The 20,917-nt window shown below is 43.4% G+C and overlaps 2 protein-coding genes across 3 annotated transcripts; one reads left to right on the plus strand and one right to left on the minus strand.

The window, feature by feature from the left end:
• The first annotated feature begins 1,415 nt into the window (after positions 1-1,415).
• On the plus strand, positions 1,416-4,957 carry LOC110527571 (tubulin beta-4B chain). The gene is made up of 4 exons (XM_021608939.3): positions 1,416-1,594; positions 1,885-1,993; positions 3,551-3,661; positions 3,756-4,957. Exons 1-4 carry the CDS (start codon positions 1,538-1,540, stop codon positions 4,814-4,816), a joined length of 1,338 nt encoding a protein of 445 aa, XP_021464614.1. The 5' UTR covers positions 1,416-1,537; the 3' UTR covers positions 4,817-4,957.
• On the minus strand, positions 4,861-20,070 carry retreg2 (reticulophagy regulator family member 2). Of its 2 annotated transcripts, XM_021608936.3 has the most exons (12): positions 19,863-20,070; positions 19,499-19,609; positions 18,745-18,838; positions 16,758-17,783; positions 16,002-16,105; positions 15,709-15,739; positions 14,815-14,944; positions 14,233-14,317; positions 13,522-13,659; positions 11,025-11,113; positions 9,958-10,093; positions 4,861-7,975 (listed from the first exon to the last, which is right to left on the minus strand). In XM_021608936.3, exons 4-12 carry the CDS (start codon positions 17,003-17,005, stop codon positions 7,200-7,202), a joined length of 1,737 nt encoding a protein of 578 aa, XP_021464611.3. In that variant the 5' UTR covers positions 17,006-17,783; positions 18,745-18,838; positions 19,499-19,609; positions 19,863-20,070; the 3' UTR covers positions 4,861-7,199. The 2 variants fall into 2 exon arrangements, with proteins under 2 accessions (XP_021464611.3, XP_090096659.1); XM_090240533.1 differs by lacking the exons at positions 18,745-18,838; positions 19,499-19,609; positions 19,863-20,070 and having other exon boundaries at positions 15,709-15,777; positions 16,758-17,105.
• Positions 20,071-20,917: the final 847 nt, after the last annotated feature.

Genomic DNA, 20,917 nt, shown 5'->3' on the forward strand with positions numbered 1-20,917 from the left:
TCATCATCACTGGACGTCTGGTTGCCCCTCTCCCCACTGCATCCTTCTTCCCCACTGCATCCTTCCCCTTCAACTTATTGTTTTAGCTATGAAGTTATTTTTTACATAGTTCACGCCATTCTCAGATTCCATGTCTGTAAGCCTTATGTAACTGGTGGGGTGTGAATCCAAAAATCAAAGGCTGGAACTCCAAGGTTTTAGGGAGGAATGTTTGCAGAGTTGTATGTCTCGTTTTCAAGAGGCTCTTGTCTTCATGCATACCAGCCAAGTGTTCGTGTCAGTACTGTAACACAGCACTGGGCTGGCCAGCTCACCATTTGTTCACACTGACACCCTCCTAGTGCTTTTGAATCAAATATGTAAACGCCTGTGGTGAGTTGCAGGTCTAACATATGGCGTGCATTTCCTCTGCGGCAGTCTCTGTCTGTCTGACAATAGTCCATGGGTTACAGCAACGGTGTGTATAAAACCTGGATCACTGACTGTGTGCTGTATTGAAGCCACCGCGCAGCCATCTTGCTACTCCTCCAATATAAAACAAATATTTGGAAGCTATATAAATGCATTTATAAATGACTTAATTTGTTTTTTACAATTATTATATTAGGCACCTTAATGCATACTTTTAAACATAACAAAAAATGACAGCATTTTCCCCCTAATGTTACTGTCCCCACCACATCAACAAAAAATACTAGGCGGTTAAAAGTAAATTTGTCCTTAACATTTAATTTAAATACTGTAAAATTAATTTCTATGGAAGACTGTGTCTACTGGGGAGTGCCAATATGGCTGACCGTTGGCTTCAAAGCCTCTCAATGGCCAATATATAGCGTCAGCAATTAAGGATATGTTATAGGATGTGTACTCTGACAGAGGCTCAGTGGGCTATCTTTTCTTTCATTCCCAACCCCCAAAGATCAAAGCACACAAGAGGCTATAGGAAGCAAAGTGTCAGCTGCAGAGCAGTGCCCTGCACAAGGGCCCAACAACAGGTTTGGCTGAGTTTTCTGGTGAAGCAGCGGTTTCACATTGGGTCCAAAAAGGAATGGCTTCACACATATGTTGTGTGTAGGCTACATTATGCAATTCTATTTATATCATGGTCCATAGGTAAACACTGCATGTAATAAACATATATATATTTTAAATACAACATATTGTATATATCTATCCATCCACCGCTATCAACTGGCTGCATGTAAAAAATAAAAACATTTCGTTGACTGGCTGGCGGCCGCCTGTCTTTGCCTGTGCTAGGTTTATAAGGACATATATAGATATATATATACATTTTAACACATACATACATACAAACCCAAGCATTGCCTTGTATGATAATGACGTAATATTGATTTAGCCAATGGAATGCATGCAAAGACAAACTCCTCACGCGCGCTGAAGCTTTCTTTTCCCTCTCTTTCAACGGCTCGCTCGACTTTAGACGCTTAGAAAAAAGGCGCGCAGTAAAGATTACAGTTATTGTCAGGTGTTTACAAGTGATCTTTATTAATTTACACGTCGACTCGATTTTAACATGAGGGAGATTGTTCATCTACAGGCCGGTCAATGTGGAAATCAGATCGGTGCCAAGGTAAGGGCACTTTTTTAATTTAAATGAATCGCAAACGCAGTTGCATTTTTCAAAGTAACTAACGTTAGCGTTCGTGAGCTAGCTTTGTGTCGCTAGCCTGCTCATAAGTTAAGTCCAAACTAAAGTATTTGCGATTTGTTAGTTAGCAAGCTAACGCTAGATGTGGTTGATATGAAGAGTAAATTCATTCAATTTGTCGATGGCTGCCTAAATTTAGCTTACTAGCTATAATGCTATGAGTAACTTTTACCCGCTGACGTGCCACTAACCACTCCATCATACTTTTGCAGTTTTGGGAGGTTATCAGTGATGAGCATGGAATAGACCCAACTGGCACTTACCATGGAGATAGCGATCTGCAGCTTGAGAGAATCAATGTGTACTACAATGAGGCAACAGGTAACTAACTGGAAATGATCCTCTATGTACATAGGTAGCTAGCAAATTTGTGACATTTTGAATAAATATAACACATTAAGTTGCTAGTTGAAGTGATTTTAAAGTGTATTTACGCAGGTAGTAGTGTCAAGTATTCAAACAATTATGCTGTGTTCTCTTTAACTAACACATTGTCACACTGTGTGATGTTAACAAATTAAAATATTGATATCAACCTGTCCAGATTGTAGGATATGCTTCTGTTCTGTAGTCACATTCTGCAATTGGCTTGCAATCAACTACAGCAGTTTATTTTATATTTTGATCTGGGCATGTGCCAACAGCTCAAGCCTCTGTATATGCGCCAGTGAAGTGAGTTCAGAAAAACAAAGTATGCATCTTAGAAATAGTTTTCACATAAACCTTATGTCCAAACTCAGAATAATCTGAACTCAGACCTTTCATGTAAAAAAAAGATGAGGGAAATTGTTCTTGCACAGCATGTAGGCTGAATGTTTAAATTGAACTATTATATTAATGTAATTATTCACAATAATTGTATTATTGTGTGCATACTCAGTGCCAACCGTGTTCCTGTTGGTCAGTCACCAGGATCGGCTCATAACACCAGCCACACACACCACACACTACACGATAAAGACCCAAAAATTCAGACACTGCTAGATCTTTGTCAGACCGTACGAAGCGGTACTTAAAATAGTGGAAGCCGTAGGAAGTGCAACTTTATCCATATCTCAATGTGTATTCGGTAGGCCACGCTTTGAAAAACTACAAACCTCAGGTTTTCACCTGCCATATGAGTTCTGTTATACTCTCAGACACCATTCAAACATTTTTTGAAACTTGAGTGTTTTCTATTCAATAGTACTAATAATAAGCATATATTAGCATCTGGGACAGTAGGAGGCAGTTCACTCTGGGCACGGTATTCATCCAAAAGTGAAAATGCTGCCCCCTATCCCAAAAAGGTTAACCAGATTTCCAGATTTAAGATAACCATAATATCGAAGTAAACTTTGAGTCACGCAACATGGTGTGTGGTCTCCGACTCAGAGAAACAATGACGTTTTAGGCTACAGATGAGATCTTGATGCTCCTTTCCATTAAAGAGGGTCTAATTCTGGTGACTTGATGCTTGACTGCTGTTTGACAAATACAAATATTCTCACTCTTATCCATAAATCTCATCATGTAGACTAGCCTACCTACACTGTCTCTGCAAGCTGTTGGCTAGAGAGCATGTACAAAGACCAGAGTAGGAACATTTGCTATTTAATGAAACAGTTTGACTAAACTACCGGTAGAGTTGAAAATGTGATGGAAACACATGGAACTCTTTTTTTTATATACATTTATATATGAAAACTTAAGTGAAAAAGTAAACGTTTTTGTGCACTGTTATCACACTGATTTTTATCCGCAACAAGTCAGTTTGGTGAAAATGTACCACTAGTGGGTAAACGCGCATATTTTCTTAATGCAGATTTTACAATATTTGCATGGAAATCTGTCACAAATTAGCTACTGACACATAATGTGTATGTTCATTTATTTCAGGTGGCAAGTATGTTCCTCGTGCCATTCTAGTTGATCTGGAGCCTGGCACGATGGACTCTGTCCGCTCGGGACCATTTGGCCAAATATTCAGACCGGACAACTTTGTCTTTGGTGAGCGAATGCTTTGAAATTGCAAATTCATTTCACATTACCATAGTAATATGCCTAGCCTACATCTCATTGCGTTACTTTTTGTTGTTTAAAGGACAGAGTGGTGCGGGTAACAACTGGGCAAAGGGTCATTACACTGAGGGAGCAGAGCTGGTAGACTCTGTCCTGGATGTGGTGAGAAAGGAAGCTGAGAGCTGTGACTGTCTTCAGGGTTTCCAGCTCACCCACTCCCTTGGAGGCGGCACGGGCTCTGGCATGGGTACCCTGTTGATTAGCAAGATCCGTGAGGAGTACCCTGACCGCATCATGAACACCTTCAGTGTGGTGCCCTCTCCCAAAGTGTCAGACACCGTGGTGGAGCCCTACAATGCCACCCTGTCTGTGCATCAGCTTGTGGAGAACACTGACGAGACTTATTGCATTGACAACGAGGCCTTGTACGACATCTGCTTTCGCACCCTGAAGCTGACGACTCCCACTTACGGGGACCTCAACCACCTGGTGTCAGCCACCATGAGTGGTGTCACCACCTGCCTGCGCTTCCCCGGCCAGCTCAACGCCGACCTACGTAAGCTAGCTGTCAACATGGTCCCATTCCCCCGCCTGCATTTCTTCATGCCAGGCTTTGCCCCCCTCACCAGCAGAGGTAGCCAGCAGTACAGAGCGCTGACGGTGCCCGAACTCACTCAGCAGATGTTCGATGCCAAGAACATGATGGCCGCTTGCGACCCCCGTCATGGCCGTTACCTCACCGTGGCCGCCATCTTCCGTGGCCGCATGTCCATGAAGGAGGTGGACGAGCAGATGCTGAACGTGCAGAACAAGAACAGCAGCTACTTTGTCGAATGGATCCCCAACAATGTCAAGACCGCAGTCTGCGACATCCCACCCCGCGGACTCAAGATGGCCGCTACCTTCATCGGGAACAGCACGGCCATCCAGGAGCTGTTTAAGCGCATCTCTGAGCAGTTCACAGCCATGTTCCGCCGTAAGGCCTTCCTGCACTGGTACACCGGAGAGGGCATGGACGAGATGGAGTTCACCGAGGCCGAGAGCAACATGAACGACCTGGTGTCTGAGTACCAGCAGTACCAGGATGCCACCGCCGAGGAGGAGGGAGAGTTTGAAGAGGAGGGAGAGGAGGATATGGGTTAGATGGATAAAAGGGATTTAAATCAATTTCAACTGCATTCCATCCCTTGTTTCAGTTCGTTATTTTATTCTCTTTCATTGCACAAAGAGCTACTGTCAGTGTTTAACCTCTTGTAATTGCAATAAATCTGATCATTTTCAAAACTCATGTGTGTTATTTTGTAGATGTAAAATATCAAATTGATGAGTAGTTTCTGAAAAACAGGAGACAAGATACATTTCTTTACAATAGTACATTTCTTGTTAAGTGCCTTTATAGATCAAGAAGCAGTAAAAGCATAAGCAAACATTTCTATAACACATTTGTTAATGTCTTTTTATAGTTGGTTACAGTGGGATTATAGTAAAACAAATGACCTTTTAAATGAAATCACACTAAATTGCCTCATTGGGCAATTTAGTGTTCTAGAAATTCTATTTAAGCTGCAACATACAAATTGCATGCTTGCTACAAGTCCAAGATCTTGCTCCCTCCAAGTTGCATTTTTAATGCTTGGTTTTCACATGCAATGTTAAATTGCTCTCATTTTGAGGGAAACCTTTTACAGAAGTGCTTGGAAGGCATTGGCCAGGAAAAAGGTTGGTCAAAATTACAATACAGTGCACAGGGACAACTTGGGTTGGGGAACTTTAGGCTAGACATTGGTGGACGCCATTTTCTACCTCACATTAATTTGCATCTACATATTAGTTTCTACGTGCAACGGTATCTTCCATTGCGCAAACTAAAGTACATCCCACTCCTGAGATTCAGATCAGATAGGCACACTCGCAATAAAGCTGTCCTAGTTAAGTTGGTTGAGCTGAATTCCCACTAGTAACCAATTTATGAAATGAAGAATTCCCATCATTGTTACATAGGACCTAGGTAACATACCTTTTTGACAGATAATGCAATGCATGTATTCCTATTACTTTCAATCATTTGTCATAGCGAATGGCAGTTGTATGTGGGATTGCCATGACAAAACCTGCATTATGAACCTTCTTCAGATGTTAGGTACCTAGTCTCAAGACAGACTGGTTGCCTCCCACAGTGTTACAAATGTTTTGCCCTAGGTCTGGTATTTCCAAGAGTATTAAGTACCCAGAACATTTGCAAGTTGTACACATATTAAGCAATTGGTGGTGGTGAAATAGCACTTGCATTCGTTTACAACCATTACAGAATACAACTAACAAAATATAGACCTTTGAGATGTTGACAATGAGCAATTGAAAAGGTTGTCAGCATACCACAGTAAGTATGTTTTGTATGGGTAAAGATTTTTTTTTACCATCACCTGGTTTGGGGATTTAAAAAAAATACACACTAAAATTCAAAGATCTATTGTAAATTATTGTTTGAGATTTCACAATTTCTCTGAGTGTGGAACTTACTTGAGGGGCTTGCTGGTCATTAAATTGCCTTCAATAAAACTCCCAAACATACGTATTTGTGCCTACAATGTCCAATACACCCGAAATGTCATTTTAATAGACAGTTAAAATAGATGGCATAACTCCTTTGTGTATGGCTAATAACTTCAGACTAAGTTTTGTTTGGGAGATTTCACAATTGAGTGCTGAACTTACTTCAGGGGTTGCTGGTTAATAAACTACCTTCAATGAAACTCCCAAACGTACGTATTTGTGCCTACATGAGAACGTGTGTTTCGCTAATGATCTAAATCCAATACTGATTGTAGAATCAACTTGGGTTACTGGCCATAGAGAATCTTTATTACTTTCAAATTCCCATATGACGACAATAGATTTCCATTAAACTGACCATTAAATAAAAATAATTTATCATATATATTAATATAATCAAAACAAAAACCTTTTCTTTCTCTCAAAGAATCCATCTACATATAATCTGTTAATAATTTCCTTCAAGAAGGGTGGCTGTGGATCTGGACCCATTGCAGATTGTGCTGTAATGTACCCAACTCCATTTGGCATTACAAGATACAGCAGAAACAAATCTGGGACGAGGTTCCACCAAACCCTTCTCCTGCCACCCAAACATATTACTAGTAGCTCCCAAATCTCAGATGGCTTGTTCCCTTGGTTAAAAGCAATAAAAGCCTGTCAAACACAGGCACCATCAAGCCCAAGCCTCAAGAAACAAGTTTAATCCCAAATGGTACCCTATTCCAGCTATAGTGCACAACTTTTGACCAGAGCCCTATGGGCCCTGGTAAAAAGTAGGGCACTATAAAGGGAATAAAGTGCCATTTGGACTCAACCACAGTGATCGTGTGGAGGCAGAATTAACCACAGTGATCTCAATCACTAACCAACTGCCACTAACCACAGACACTTTGATAAGTGTACATATATATCTGTATAATGTATATCTACGTAAAACAAAAACAGTAGGGTATGAGCGGTGATGAGGACGCTAGAAGGATTCCGGTTGGTGCGTCGGAGATGGGTGTGTGTCTGCGGGAGAGGCCACTCCCACTACCCCCTGTCCATCAGGACTGAGAAGACCCAGCAGACCCTCGTCCATCTGCTCCAGTTCACTTTGGTCCAGAAGCTCAAAGTCCTCGTCCTCGGTCGGTACAAACATGTCGTCCGGCATCTCCTCGGCACTCCTCTCAGACTCTGCAGCGACCACATCCTGGTCCTTTTCTGCCTCCTCTGTCTCGGCGACAGGGGCGGTGGGGCTTTCCAGGGCGCTGGGGGGCATGTCGGTGGGCAGGAAATCTGCGATGGATGGGCCCTTACTTGCCTCGGTGGAGTGTAGCAGGGCCGACAGTGTGTTCTGTACCACGGTGGAGATTGCCGTGTTCACGATCTCCTCACTCAGGGCTTCCAGTGACGGCCTTGGGGCCTGGGATTCCCCTTCCCCCCCATGCACCACCACCTCCGCTCTCCCAGCACCCAGCAGTGGTCCCTGGTCCCCACCTGGCGGCCGTCCATGTCCGTTGAAGTGTGTGTTGACAAAGTGGAGCGGGGAGGCCAGGTGCTGGATGAGGAGGCTGGCGGGGCTCATGGGCTCCCCCTCCGAGGGCTCTCTTCCCCCAGCCGCGGCCCCGTCCCCTTGGCCCTGACCACGCAATGGGAAGTGGAGGAGGCTGTGCTCGATGGGGAACTCGTCAATCGAGGGGAATTCAGGTAGGTCCCTTAGGAAGGCCTCCTCTGGGTCACTGTGCACACTCTGCTGGTCCAGGTCTAAACAGTCACAGGGGAGAGAGAGAGAGAGAGAGAGAGAGAGGATGGGGTTAAAGGTAGTCAGCAATGCATGAAGTAAATCGCAATATTGGGTTGACTTCTAAGAATGTGAATCGCAAGGCTGAACTTCTCTGCCGTTTTGGTCCAGCAGCTGTCACATTGCAGCAGCTTGAAGCTCGCCTGCACATGGCAAGATATTTTTTGCGAGTGAATATCTACAATATCCTGCTTGTGGTAACGCCATGTCGCTGAGTAGCCGTTTAATATACAGTGAAAATGTAATTCTGATATATAGTGAATGAGGAAGGAGTCAACAGCATACAGTTGAAGTCTGAAGTTAACATACACCTTAGCCAAGTACATTTAAACTCAGTTTTTCACAATTCCTGACATTTAATCCTAGTAAAAAAAATCCCTGTTTTAGGTCAGTTAGGATCACCACTGCATTTTAAGAATGTGAAACATCAGAATAATAGTAGAGAAAATGATTTACATTCAATTAGTATTTGGTAGCATTGTCTTTAAATTGTTTAACTTGGGTCAAACGTTCTGGGTAGCATTCCACAAGCTGGGTGAATTTTGGCCCATTCCTCCTGACAATTCTATAGGATTGAGGTCAGGGCTTTGCGATGGCCACTCCAATACCTTGACTTTGTTGTCCTTAAGCCATTTTGCCACAACTTTGGAAGTATGCTTGGGGTCACATTGCCCATTTGGAAGACCCATTTGCAACCAAGCTTTAACTTCATGACTGATGTCTTGAGATGTTGCTTCAATATATCCACATAATTTTCCATCCTCATGAAGCCATCTATTTTGTGAAGGGCACCAGTCCCTCCTGCAGCAACGCACCCCCACAACATGATGCTGCCATCCCCGTGCTTAGAGGCATTGAGTTTGAAGGTAGGCCTTGAAATACATCCACAGGTACACCACCTCCAATTGACTCAAATTATGTCAATTAGCCTATCAGAAGCTTCTAAAGCCATGACATAATCCAAGCTGTTTAAAGACACAGTCAACTTAGTGTATGTAAACTTCTGACCCACTGGAATTGTGATAGTGAAATAATCTGTCTGTAAACAATTGTTGGAAAAATTACTTGTGTCATGCACAAAGTAGATGTCCTAACCGACTTGCCAAAACTATAGTTTGTTAACAAGAAATGTGTGGAGTGGTTGAAAAACGAGTTTTAATGACTCCAACCTAAGTGTATGTAAACTTCCGACTTCAACTGTATGTTTAACATCGGGTTATATGCTAGGGACGGGCATTTGAAATGGCTTCACGATTAGAATAATATATATTTTTCAGATAGTCTAAATACATGGTTTTAAAGAGTATTATTTTTTAAACTTCAATGGAGACCTGCTTGCGTAACTTGAGAGCCGGTGCACTGCGCTCTGCTTGGACGGGTGGGGGAGGGGCGATAGGGGAGCAGGGGCCGGTGTGTGTGACAGTCTGTGTGTGGGGCATGGAGGAGGGAGAGAGAGAGAGAGAGAAAGTTGGCAAACCGACACAAGCTAGTTAGACACACTTGTTGCTGCCATAGGTTATCTATCATACCATCTGCTAGTGTCCGTCTTGACCGCATCTAATCTTTGTAAAGAAATTAGCTACAGTAGCCAGCTAAATTAGCCAGCTAACTAGCTAAAGTAGCAAGGCTTATTGAGGCATCCTTGTGTACAACAACTCCATTCATATGAAACGACAGCCTACCAGTTGGTTGATCACTGTAGCCCAATTCCATTTTGCATTGAATAGAAATCTCCCACTTCACTTGCTATACACATGAAGCCTCTGACTGTGGTGCGGCTTTGATTGACCGACAATAACACGCTAGGCGAGCATTTGTTTTAAATGGGGCAAAACATTTTTGCTTCGGTTTGCACTAATGAACACACACCATTATTTTTCTTTTGAATCCAAGTTGCACAGAACAGATACTTTGGAGGAAGGGCCTGCTGTGCTTGGGCACCTACCTTCACAGACGTCTGTGAGCTGTGGGGTGGTAGCTCTGGATACGGAAAACCCCCCACTCTCCAAAATGGATGCTTCCTCGTCAGACAGCTCCGAGTCAGTGATGGCCATTGCCAGGGCGGTGGTCTTTGCATCCACCTGACCAATGACATCACCATTGTTCTTTAGTGAAAGGCTCTCGACAGAACCCATTCTAGAGCCCAATCAGGTTATTACAAAGTCAAGCCATAATATTTTCTTATCCTCTCAATTGTGAGAAAATGTCAACAATCAAACATGAATTAAACCACATTCTGTAAAAAACTAAAAAAACTAATATTTTGCCTTTCATTGAGGGGAATATCTTGGTTGAGTACAAATAATCCCTCATTCCTCCTGAAGTGTGCGCTTGTTCTATTCCAGACATATTTAAAAGCATTAGATTTATAGGCATGGGCTAGAGGGAGTTTTCATTAACGTTAATTTCCTTTCAGATCCACAAGGGGAAGTGAACATGTGTATATTGCTAGGGAAAAAGGAAAGATTATTAGGATGCAACACGTGTCTAATTTTGAATCAGCCAAACCATTGAATCAGCAAAATTATTTGACAAGTCTCATGGAATGTAGGCTGCTAATGTAGATTGAATGATAGAACAGCTATTTCCATGTTAAAATGTTATGGGAAGCATTTTCTCCATTGTTTTCGGTGGTAGGCCACTCTGGTAAGACTATATTATGCTAAAATAGCCATAGTAGTGTACTTGGCCACTGTTAAAAAAACTAACTTAAAGCGGGTACAGCCTCAGTGTTCACAGTAAATGTGCACTGGAAGTTGCACAGAATTTTCACAACATTCAAGTTTGCGCTCAGCAGACCTGAAATTTGCTCAGTGACAACATTTGAGGGAACATTGCCCCCCCAACCCTAATTCTAACCGTAGCCCCCTAGAAATAGCCTTTCTCCCTTGTGGGGGCCGACAAAATGTTCCCAGTTGATCCAATTTTTGTTCTGGTCCTCACAAGTATAGGTAAATATGTCCATACAAACACATGATCCTTGTGCAAGATGGCAGACGGCGTGGTGCTTACCATCGGGGCAAAGCAGGATAGCTCCTCCTCGCTCTCGCTCTCTGTCTCAGCCCTGGGCTCATCCCCTTCCTCCACCTCCTTCTTCACCTCTGCAACACACACACACCGTTTAAAGGGTAACTGCAGGATCCAAGAAGCTGAATTTAAGCCTTAAGACATTTAAAATGTCACTTGGCGTACAATTTAATACAAATTGAGGTCTGCGTGCGCCACACCAGCTAATATTCTTCTCCAGAAATGAGCGCATGTTGGCAACAGTCGTATTTTTAGGGCTGTCTCTTTCAAAGGTGGCTCATTATCAGGCAGGCATGCTCTTTCAGCAACAATCCTGACGAATGTAGAAGTTTAGTGGCTACTGGCTAGACGAGATGGCTGAAGCATGGGGTTGCCCATCTGCATTTGTTAGGCTACCCCAATGGGCTAATCATTAACTAAGTCTCCAGAATTTTGGCTTCAATTTCAACACAAGCTTAGTATATTGATACTCAATACCATAATGATTCAAAAAATGCCTTACAAAAGGTCAAATACACAGCACTGTTACTATATAAAACACATGGTCAACCAGAGAAAGGCCACTGGGCGTGCAGGCTTTTGAGCCAGCACTGTTCAAACACACCCGAGTCAGCTTAACAAGGTTGCTTTGTAGAATCTGGTTTGTTAGAGTGGGGCTGGAACAAATGTCTTGACACACAGTAGCTCTTCTGGAGGTATTATGCTATAACAGAATAAAACCAAAAAGGTGAAGAAAATAACTCCCTCGTGAAATGAATCAGGTATCCAATGGTTTGAGCTAAGGTAGCTAAGTGGGAGGGCTCTAGACGGACTTTCTAGTGGCAAGTAAAGAAGTACGCCATTTCATCTAACATATTCATGGAGTGCATGATGGATATTTTGATGTGCAATTTTTTAAAATAGGATCCAGAATAATTAGATATGTTTTTTTTGTCTCTTTAGAGGTGAATGTTCCTGTATATTGGCCTTGGTGATAGACTATGCTACATAATTTACCAACTGAGGAAGTGGGAACGCAAAACACATTAGTTAGATTGCTAAATCTAAATATGATATTGTTTCTTTAGCCGTGCAATTGATCTAACAGTAATTGTAATGTCCTACAAAAACGTTTCATTGGTAGCCTACTTGATGCATTCATCACAAATGGTGCGCTCCGCTCCGTTGGCGAATCATCTCAATTACATACTGCGTTTATAAAGTGTTTTTCCCCCTCCTTTATATTGACAGTTCCAAAATAATTGTTCCTCAAATAAAGCTGACTCTTAACAGTAACAGTAGTTGTTGGAAAAACTGTCTTTCACGCAATTATATTTCGAAATGTAGCTCAACTTTCAGTATGCTTGCACTTATCATAATACATCTCTCCCTTCACCTTGTGTGCAAAGAGGGGAGCGGGAGTGAGAGCCAGCAGCGAAACAGGGACAGGACAGATACTTTCATTGCAGGAAGCAGGTTAATCAAATAATGGTTTTAGACCCCACCCGCGAATAAAATAAAAATAAAAATCAGCAGGACTGTTGTGTAGCCTAATCAAAGAAATTACAAACATAAGCAAAATTCAGTAAAAGGAGGGCGTCTGTAATTTTCGGTTTATCGTCCCAGCTCTAGTTAGTGTTGTCTATCAAATGGCATAGGGTACCTTGCTCTCTCTGGCAACAACGCGACTCACGGAGGTCAACTTGTGGATAGGTCTTGAAAGAGTATTATTTGAAGTTCAATTGTGTTTGTTTTTCCCGCGGTGGCAACAATTAAGCAGCTGCACAATATAACAGAAACACTGTAGTCATCTCTGTTGCATTTTTTAAAGACCAATTTAAGACCTTTAAGGATCCGTGGAAACCCCAAATCCTTACATGTCTGAAAATAAATTTGCTCCAGCTGCCACACTAGTGGCACAAACCCGGGAGGAGAACGATTTCCCAGTGTTGGGTTCTGAGAATAGGAAATACACTTATTCATGTCACTGATGGAGTTCTGAGGTTTAGAGGGTCTACACCAGAAGTTAAGGGTTATAGGAGGAAGGTATATATTGTGTGCAACTAAGCTTGGAATGTGTTGAGTGCAGGGATCGATTACATGTGGCAGGCATTGATAAGGGGAGAGAGCCATGGATTAGTGATGGGGGGGGTCAGGTCACCTTAAGGGAGAAATAAAAGTTCATGGCCTGTAGCACTTGTGTCATGCCTAGCAGTAAATAATTATGTTTGTACAGACGCGTAGGAGGAGACTCCACCTATGAGGAACGGTTAAATATCCGTGCTTGTGTGAACATGTTTTTTTTGTCTGAATGCAGCAATATTGACCCTCGGGGCAGAATAAACTTGGTTAAGCTTTCATCATGTCTGTTGAGTGTTTTACTCTGGGAATTAGAATCTAACACCAGGCAACCCTGACGTTCAGTGTTCACAGACAGAGAGGGGACCAGGTGATGAATGGCGGAGGGCACACACACACACCCACACACACAATGTAAACTCACTCCTCTTATCGTGCTTGTGGTGCTGCGTGTCTCCCTTCATACTGTAGTCCAGTTTCATCAGGATGGGCTCCAGGCCCGTGTACATCCGCTGGATCAGCTCGTGGTACACCACCAGAGGCCACACCAACACACTCAGCGCTGGGCACAGGACAAAAAAACAACCCCAACGTGGCACTTCAATGGCTTTTGACTCACGATGACAAGTGCAGCATCCGAAATGGCACCCTTTTGCCTACATAGTGCACTACGTTTGATCAGAGCTCATAGCGTTCTGGTCAAAAGTAGTGCACTATATAGGGAATAGGGTACCATTTGGAATGCACCCAATATTCAGTGTAAACCAGAGAAAGGGATATATTCAGGGTCGTATTCATTAGTGAACACCGTAGCAAAACATTTGCAACGGAAACCATTTACTCCGAACGCTACAACGTTGCAAATGTCTGGCTACTGTGTGCACTATTGACTACGACCCTGGAATACTGAACGTGACGTTCATGGCCAAATCACAATACAGTTCTAGGTTGGGGAATGGCAACACTATAAATGATGGTATGAAGGTTGCATTTAGAAGTTATTGGCAATAACTTTGGTTGGCAATTGTTATGCAGTAGCACTGCTTTTCTTACAGACAACCACACCCATTGGCATACTGGTTGGTTGGCTTTGTGAAAAACAAGGGAAAAGGATTGAAAACGCAAGGCAGCTCACCGATGATATAGGATATCATGATTCCTGGTACGTAGTGTCCCACCACGGCGAGCACAGAACAACCAGAGCACATCATAGCACAGAACTGGAGGGAGAAAGGAGACGCAGTGCCATTAAACCTGCAAGTTGGCTGAAACTAGTGTAGGGGAGGGACGACTACTTCAGCATCAGCAAATACCTCTTCAGACCAGAGGAGGATGGTGGGAGGAGCTATAGGGGGAGGCTCGTTGTAATGGCTGGAATGGGATTCATGCAACGGTATAACATATGGAAATCACGTTTTACTACGTTCCATAAATTCCATTCCAGCCATTAATGAACTCGTCCTCCTACAGCTCCTCCCACCAGCCTCCTTCAGATATACAAAAAATATATGCAACTCAAGCAATTTAATGTTTTGATAAATCATGAGAGGCACTCAAACAACAATATGGTAATTTAGCCGTTGCTTTAATACACTTCAACCTACAGATACCAAATGACACAATCCGTATATGCGGCCAACGTGGGAATCGAACCCACAACCCCGATGTTGGAGGCAATGAGCTCTGACCCACTGAGCCGCCATCAAACCCAACATACCTTTCCGTGGTTCTGCCTTTTGTACTGCAGCATCTCCTGGACGTAGAGGCAGCAGTAGAGGTAGCTCTCCACCAGGTGGTGGCTGAGCTCTGGAATGCTGAGGAGCCGGGGTTGCACACTCATGGCCTCTCTGCAGTCAGAGAAAGAGACCGTGGGATGAACAAATGAACACAAGCAGTACTAAGCCAGACCTAAAAAGCTTCAAGCGTCTCAGAGTAGGAGTGCTTATAATAGATAGGGTGAGCCTGATCCTAGATCAGCTCTTCTACAACTCTTTATAAATATGTGCCCTGGTGCTATTGACAGGTACAGAGCACCAAACAAGTAGGGAAAACGCCTGAATAATCACATGAGTCACTATAACAGTAAAGTGCTTGAAGGTGTTATAGGAGCAGGGTGGAGTAGGATGTGTTTAAAGGCCCAGTGCAGTCAAAAATCGTGATTTTCCTGTGTTTTATATACACACACATTTCCACACTATGAGGTTGGAATAATACTGTGAAATTGTGCAAATGATGATAATGCCCTTTTAGTGTAAGAGCCGTTTGAAAAGACTGCCTGAAATTTCAGCCTATTTTGGTGGGATGGAGTTTTGGCCTTCAATGGTGACATCTCCATGCAGTAAATGAATGAATACACCAATAAGAAAGAGTTCCAAACCTCTCTGCCAACAACTACTAATGTTACATTTCCCCTCCCCACTCAGACCACTCCCAGACAGTCCTAGCTACATTTTTGTTGATTAATTGCTCTTTGCTAAAAAGACATTTGTTTATTTTTGTACTATTTCAAATTTAAAACAATCACATTAAGGTACTTAATTGTTACCCAGAAATGATTTGATACAGATTAAAAACAGCTGCATTGGACCTTTAATTGAGTCAAGAGGTGTACCTTTCCAGTGGGTTGGCCTCAGGATACTGAACTGTAGCGGAGAGAGTAGACAGGAGAGATTTTTTCCATCTAAGTCCAACATCATCAACAATACATTTTAGACTTCATAGAATAGCCTTGGGAATCAAAGTCATCAGAACAATGACATGTAAAATCAAATCTAAATCCACAACATTCAACCATCTTATCAAAGCGTGACCTGTACCAGCATTTCAGACTTCACACTGACCCCAGAGTCAGGGGTGGGTGTTGCAAGAGTAATGCATGCATGCACCTACTATGAACTTCCTTACCGGTTGTAAGAGGTAATTTATGCTTCCATCTCTCCAGCTGCATGAGCCCTAGAATGGAAAGACTCAGGAGGAAGAGAGGACGCAGGGACGTCGAAGACAGAAGCCTGTAAAACACACATGAAAACAACCCATGCCATTTTAAAATGTTCCTAGCTATTTGCTAACGTTAAGTAGCTAGCTAGCCACAGGAGTGAATAGACTGTCAGCTAGCCCCCTGTCCTGGTTCAGGACAATACATGAAACAGAACTGTCAACTTGGCCACGTTCAGTTGTCAAACGTTGCAGATATAAATGCCATGAATAGAGCCTTTCATGATTCCTTGGTCTACATATCGGAGAGGCATGTTTGTTCTACATTTACACATTTCTATCCGAACGCTCCAAAACGTCTTGTTAGCAAGATAGCTAGATTAGACAGCTGTCAACTAGGTACTGCTATTTCAAAGATAGCTAACTTGTAGCTAATGTACGGCATTTGGCTAAACGTTATTCATTTAATTGATACTAGGCAGGGTACATTTTGGCATGCCAAACTACCAACTGACAGCATTAAATAGCTAATTAGCCAGCGAGCTAGCGTCGCTGTCGTCCGAGGGATTATCGATGTCTCGCTGTCATTCAATCTAGCCACACTACAGCAAGTAGCTAGCTGGCGTTACTACCGCCAAGCTAAAACAGTCGCGACAGTGCATCTTCCCATTCCAGGGCAACATCACCGATGACATGAGTGATTCTTACTAATGATTTTAGCATTACCAGAACAAGGTGTTCAGCGTGAGCGCAACAAAGATGCTGTAGAGCGGCCTTTCCCAAACAAGCAGCCTCTGCACCCATAACAGCAACGGCTCATATTGCGATAGCCAGCCTTGGAGACGCTCTCGCAGTTGCACAAGCTCAGGGTTCTCGTCCCCACATACTGGCTCTGATCCTCCGGCAGGGAACAGGTCCTCGAGGACGGCAGAGGAAGAAACCGAGGGGCGTCTAGCCTCCTCTCCGCTCGCCATTTTTTCCCCCCCACTTTGTTATGTTGTTTTGGTGATCACGGGGTATGGATAGGCGGATAGATCCACGCAGGCCCGTCACTGTTAACCCAAAAAAAAAGTAGGACCCCGATGTTACTGCTCGTCACTAGTTACCACAGCCACAAAGTCATAAACCCCGCCCATTTCTACTATCGCTCTTCTTCAAATGTGATTTTAAACTTAACCCCAACCACCCTGGCAATCTTATGCCTAACCTTAATTTAAGACCAAAACGAAAAATGTGTTTTTCATTAATTCTTACTATGCAGCCATTTTTTACTTTGTAGCTATGCGATCTAGTGGACACACAGTTTACTGGCTCAGCATGTCACGTGCTTCCTTGTTTACTGCCCTCTTGGTTTCTCGAAAACAATAGCTATTTACTGACATCTGCTGGATAAATTGGATACTGCTATCCACTGTTTCATAAAATACCATTTATATTTCTTTCTCCACTTCTTACCCCGAAAAGCTTACATAAAACAGTGAAATCCATTGTGCAAGTCCATTATAAAAAAACAAGTAAAATTGATTAGAACATGTTTAATAAAGCACAAATTCAGCGCAACACAAAGTAACACAAACTTACATCATCAATTTGATCAAATGCAACTAAGGACAATTGTGTTTTATTGAACTCAACTGATACAGTTGATTGTTACGGATTATGTTTCTCTCCACAGCAGTACGATGACATTTTGAAAACGGTCTCCCTTTTCATCCACTTCACATTGTTCTCAGTTTGATTTGCTTGAAATCTCTGGAAAAGAAAAAACAACAGTGGAGATGCAATATGATCAAAGATTGGAATGATTATAACCAAAGCATATGATTAAAAAAAGGTTGTGTGCATTATATGAGCATAAATGTAGATAATACGCTCCATACAGATCCTTGCCATAGACACAAACCAATCTGAGAGATGCAAATGTACAACACGGGCGCATCCCAAATGGCACCCTATTACCTATATATAGTGCACTACTGACCTGAGATAGACTAGTGTCCTGTCCAGGGGCTGTACTTGTCTATCAAGCTGCCTCACGCTACAGAAACAGGAGATAGGCTCGTGCTCCTATGCACAAGCCAGGATATTTTTTTTTACTTTTCAACCTGAGCCCTATGGACAATGGTCAAAAGTAGTACACTACACTACACGGGATAGGGTGCCATTTGGCACACAGATCAAATTGGATATCATCAAATCTTTATGCAGATACATCACCACATTCCTCTAGTGCCATACTGTAACTTTAAGCTACAGCTAGTCCATAGAATGTCAACCACAAAGGCTTGGAATCTTCAAGATTCCACTCCTTCTGAACATCATTGGATTTATCCTGCGCACCCATGCATCAGGCAAGCAGGGAACGATAGGTCAGATCATCATCACCCTTTGTGTGTGTGTGCATGTGTGTGTGTGTGTGTGCATGTGTGTGTGTGTGCATGTGCGTGTGTGCCCACTTGCATGTTGGTGCTTCGGGGTTGATACGTGGCTGAAGCTCAGAGAAACAGGGGGCAATGTATAGCAGCAGCAGCTGTTGTGTGTGTGTGGGGGGGGGGGGGGGGGGCAGTCAGTGAGCTGGGGGGATTGGGGAGAGGAGAGAAAAAGGGTGTACCTACCTGGGCCGGGGAGGTGGGGCTAGAGGCGGTGGAAGATGGAGGTAGGGCAAGAGGGCCTGACTCCCACAGGTGTTTTGAGGCTAAAAGGGTGTCATTACCTGCCGGGGTTAACACCACGGCCTGGAGCAGGTCGGAGAGAGAGATGATCCCCCTGCACACGTCCTCTTTGTCTACCAGGACCAGCCGATGGACCTGAGGGGAAAGGATGGGAACAGGATGAGGAGTTGAAGGGGGGGGGGGGGGGGGGAGGATGGAGAGAGCAATGGGGCAGGATGGGGGGTAAGACGGGGACAGGATGGAGAGAGGATGGAGGGCACGATTGGGAGAGGATGGGGACAGGATGAGGACAGTATGGGGAGAGGATGGTTAGTGGATTGGGGCAGGATGGGGTAGAATGGGGAGAAAATTGGGGCAGAATGGGGAGAGGATGGGGCAGGATGGGAGTGTGTGGCGGAAAATGGTTGGCCGTGGTTACACAACAAGGGCGTACCGGTAGTTAAGTAGAGTAGAGCAGAGCAGTAAGAAACAGAGGGCTATAACCTATACAGTCTACAGTTAATACATTGAAATACATACAAATACTAGTGGCCTAATGTCACAAACCTTCATAACTCTATTTATATTTCATTGTGTGGGCTAATAGAGTGAAATGTTACAGCATGGCATAACCCATTACTTTCATGTATTTTTAAAACAAACTCATAGGTGGAGTGGAGAGGCAGGGCCACTGTGACAGAGGACATGACCTGGATCATACACGTTCAGCTAGTCCCTCCCTGTTGCAGCCTGTTTTCTTCCATTTGGTGCCTTATGGACACAACCCTGGGGGGAGGAGCAGAGTGGGACACTAACCTCAGCCTTAATGATGCGATCGATGACGGTCTCCGGGGGTCTCGTCAGGGAGGCACTTGACCACGCCCTCGACCGAAACAACCACTGTTCACGCATCTCTTGAAACGAGATCTCGACCAACAGAAAAATACACCAACAAGCTGAATCACTCCATAACACCTTGATAATAGTGCTCTAAAATCTGCTGGAATGAACCTTCGAGGGAAAAACACTCAGGATCAAGGTGAACTAAGCTCTAAACCAAAAACGCTGTTTTACAATCCAATATACTTTTCTACCCCAGCTTTATTCCTTGTAGTCCTACATGTTTACGTCCTACACACACTTCTCAAACACAAATCCGGCCAACTGTTCCATGACCTACCTGCCATATAAGTATTCTCTCCATGAAAGAGTTGGGCACTACGCACCCAACAACAAAACGCTAGGTCCTGCTACACGCAGGCTCCTCTCCCCACGCCTATCCCACAAACCAGTTGGGTCTATATTAGGAGCAGGAGTCTCAAGTGGTATGCAGAGGGCCAAGGGGATGGGGGCGGTGGTGAGGGGAGAGGCGCAGGCAGAAGAGGGGTGGGTACATTCCTCTCTGACATATTCTGCATAGTTTCTGTGTGGATTTTGGGACGATTACAGTGTGTTGTTGATGTGGTTCCTGAGTTGTGTAAAACATTTTGCCAGGCATTGTAACTGATCTGATATTTTGCACAGAAGCACAGTGTCAGAAATGCTCAGGCAGACTTGGCATACTAGGACTACATGAGGCACAGCAGTCAAAATGACATGTTGTGTTGTGATATAGATATGTGCCGAAGTAGAATGCAATAGAGGTGCTGCAGTGTTTGGAAAGGCGTGCCATGACTGTGGTGATGGGTGCAACGATGTTGACTGTTTTGATTCAGCTGTAATGGCTTCCTGTTCCCATTGGCATTGTCTTGTTCATTATTTGCACAAGCTTGAGGACAGCAGCAATGAAAGGAAATGAGGTGAAGTACACTATGTTGCGCAAAGTTGTTGCTGGGAAAATGGCATTTTTATAGTGTTTCCTTGATTCCTCACATCCACTCTCCTTCTCAGAACACATTGGAGAAGATTGGGGCTCACGTTCACAAAGAGTCTCAGAGTAGGAGTGCTAATCTAGGATCAAGTTTAGCCTTTTAAAATCAAATCAAATCAAATCGTCTGTCACATGCACCGAATACAACCTTAAAGTGAAAGGGTTACTTACCAAGCCCTTAACCAACCAATGCTTTAAGAAGTTTAAGAAAATTAAGTGTTAGGTAAAAAAATAGAAAATAAAAGTAACAAATAATTAAACCGCAGCAGTAAAATAACAATAGCGAGGCTATATAAAAGGGGTGCCGGTACAGAGTCAATGTGCGGGGACACCGGTTAGTCGAGCAAATTGAGGTAATATGTATG

The sequence above is a fragment of the Oncorhynchus mykiss genome, chromosome 7 (genome assembly GCF_057628025.1).
Source record: "Oncorhynchus mykiss isolate SJ-2025 chromosome 7, ASM5762802v1, whole genome shotgun sequence".
Classification (NCBI taxonomy): Eukaryota; Metazoa; Chordata; class Actinopteri; order Salmoniformes; family Salmonidae; genus Oncorhynchus; species Oncorhynchus mykiss.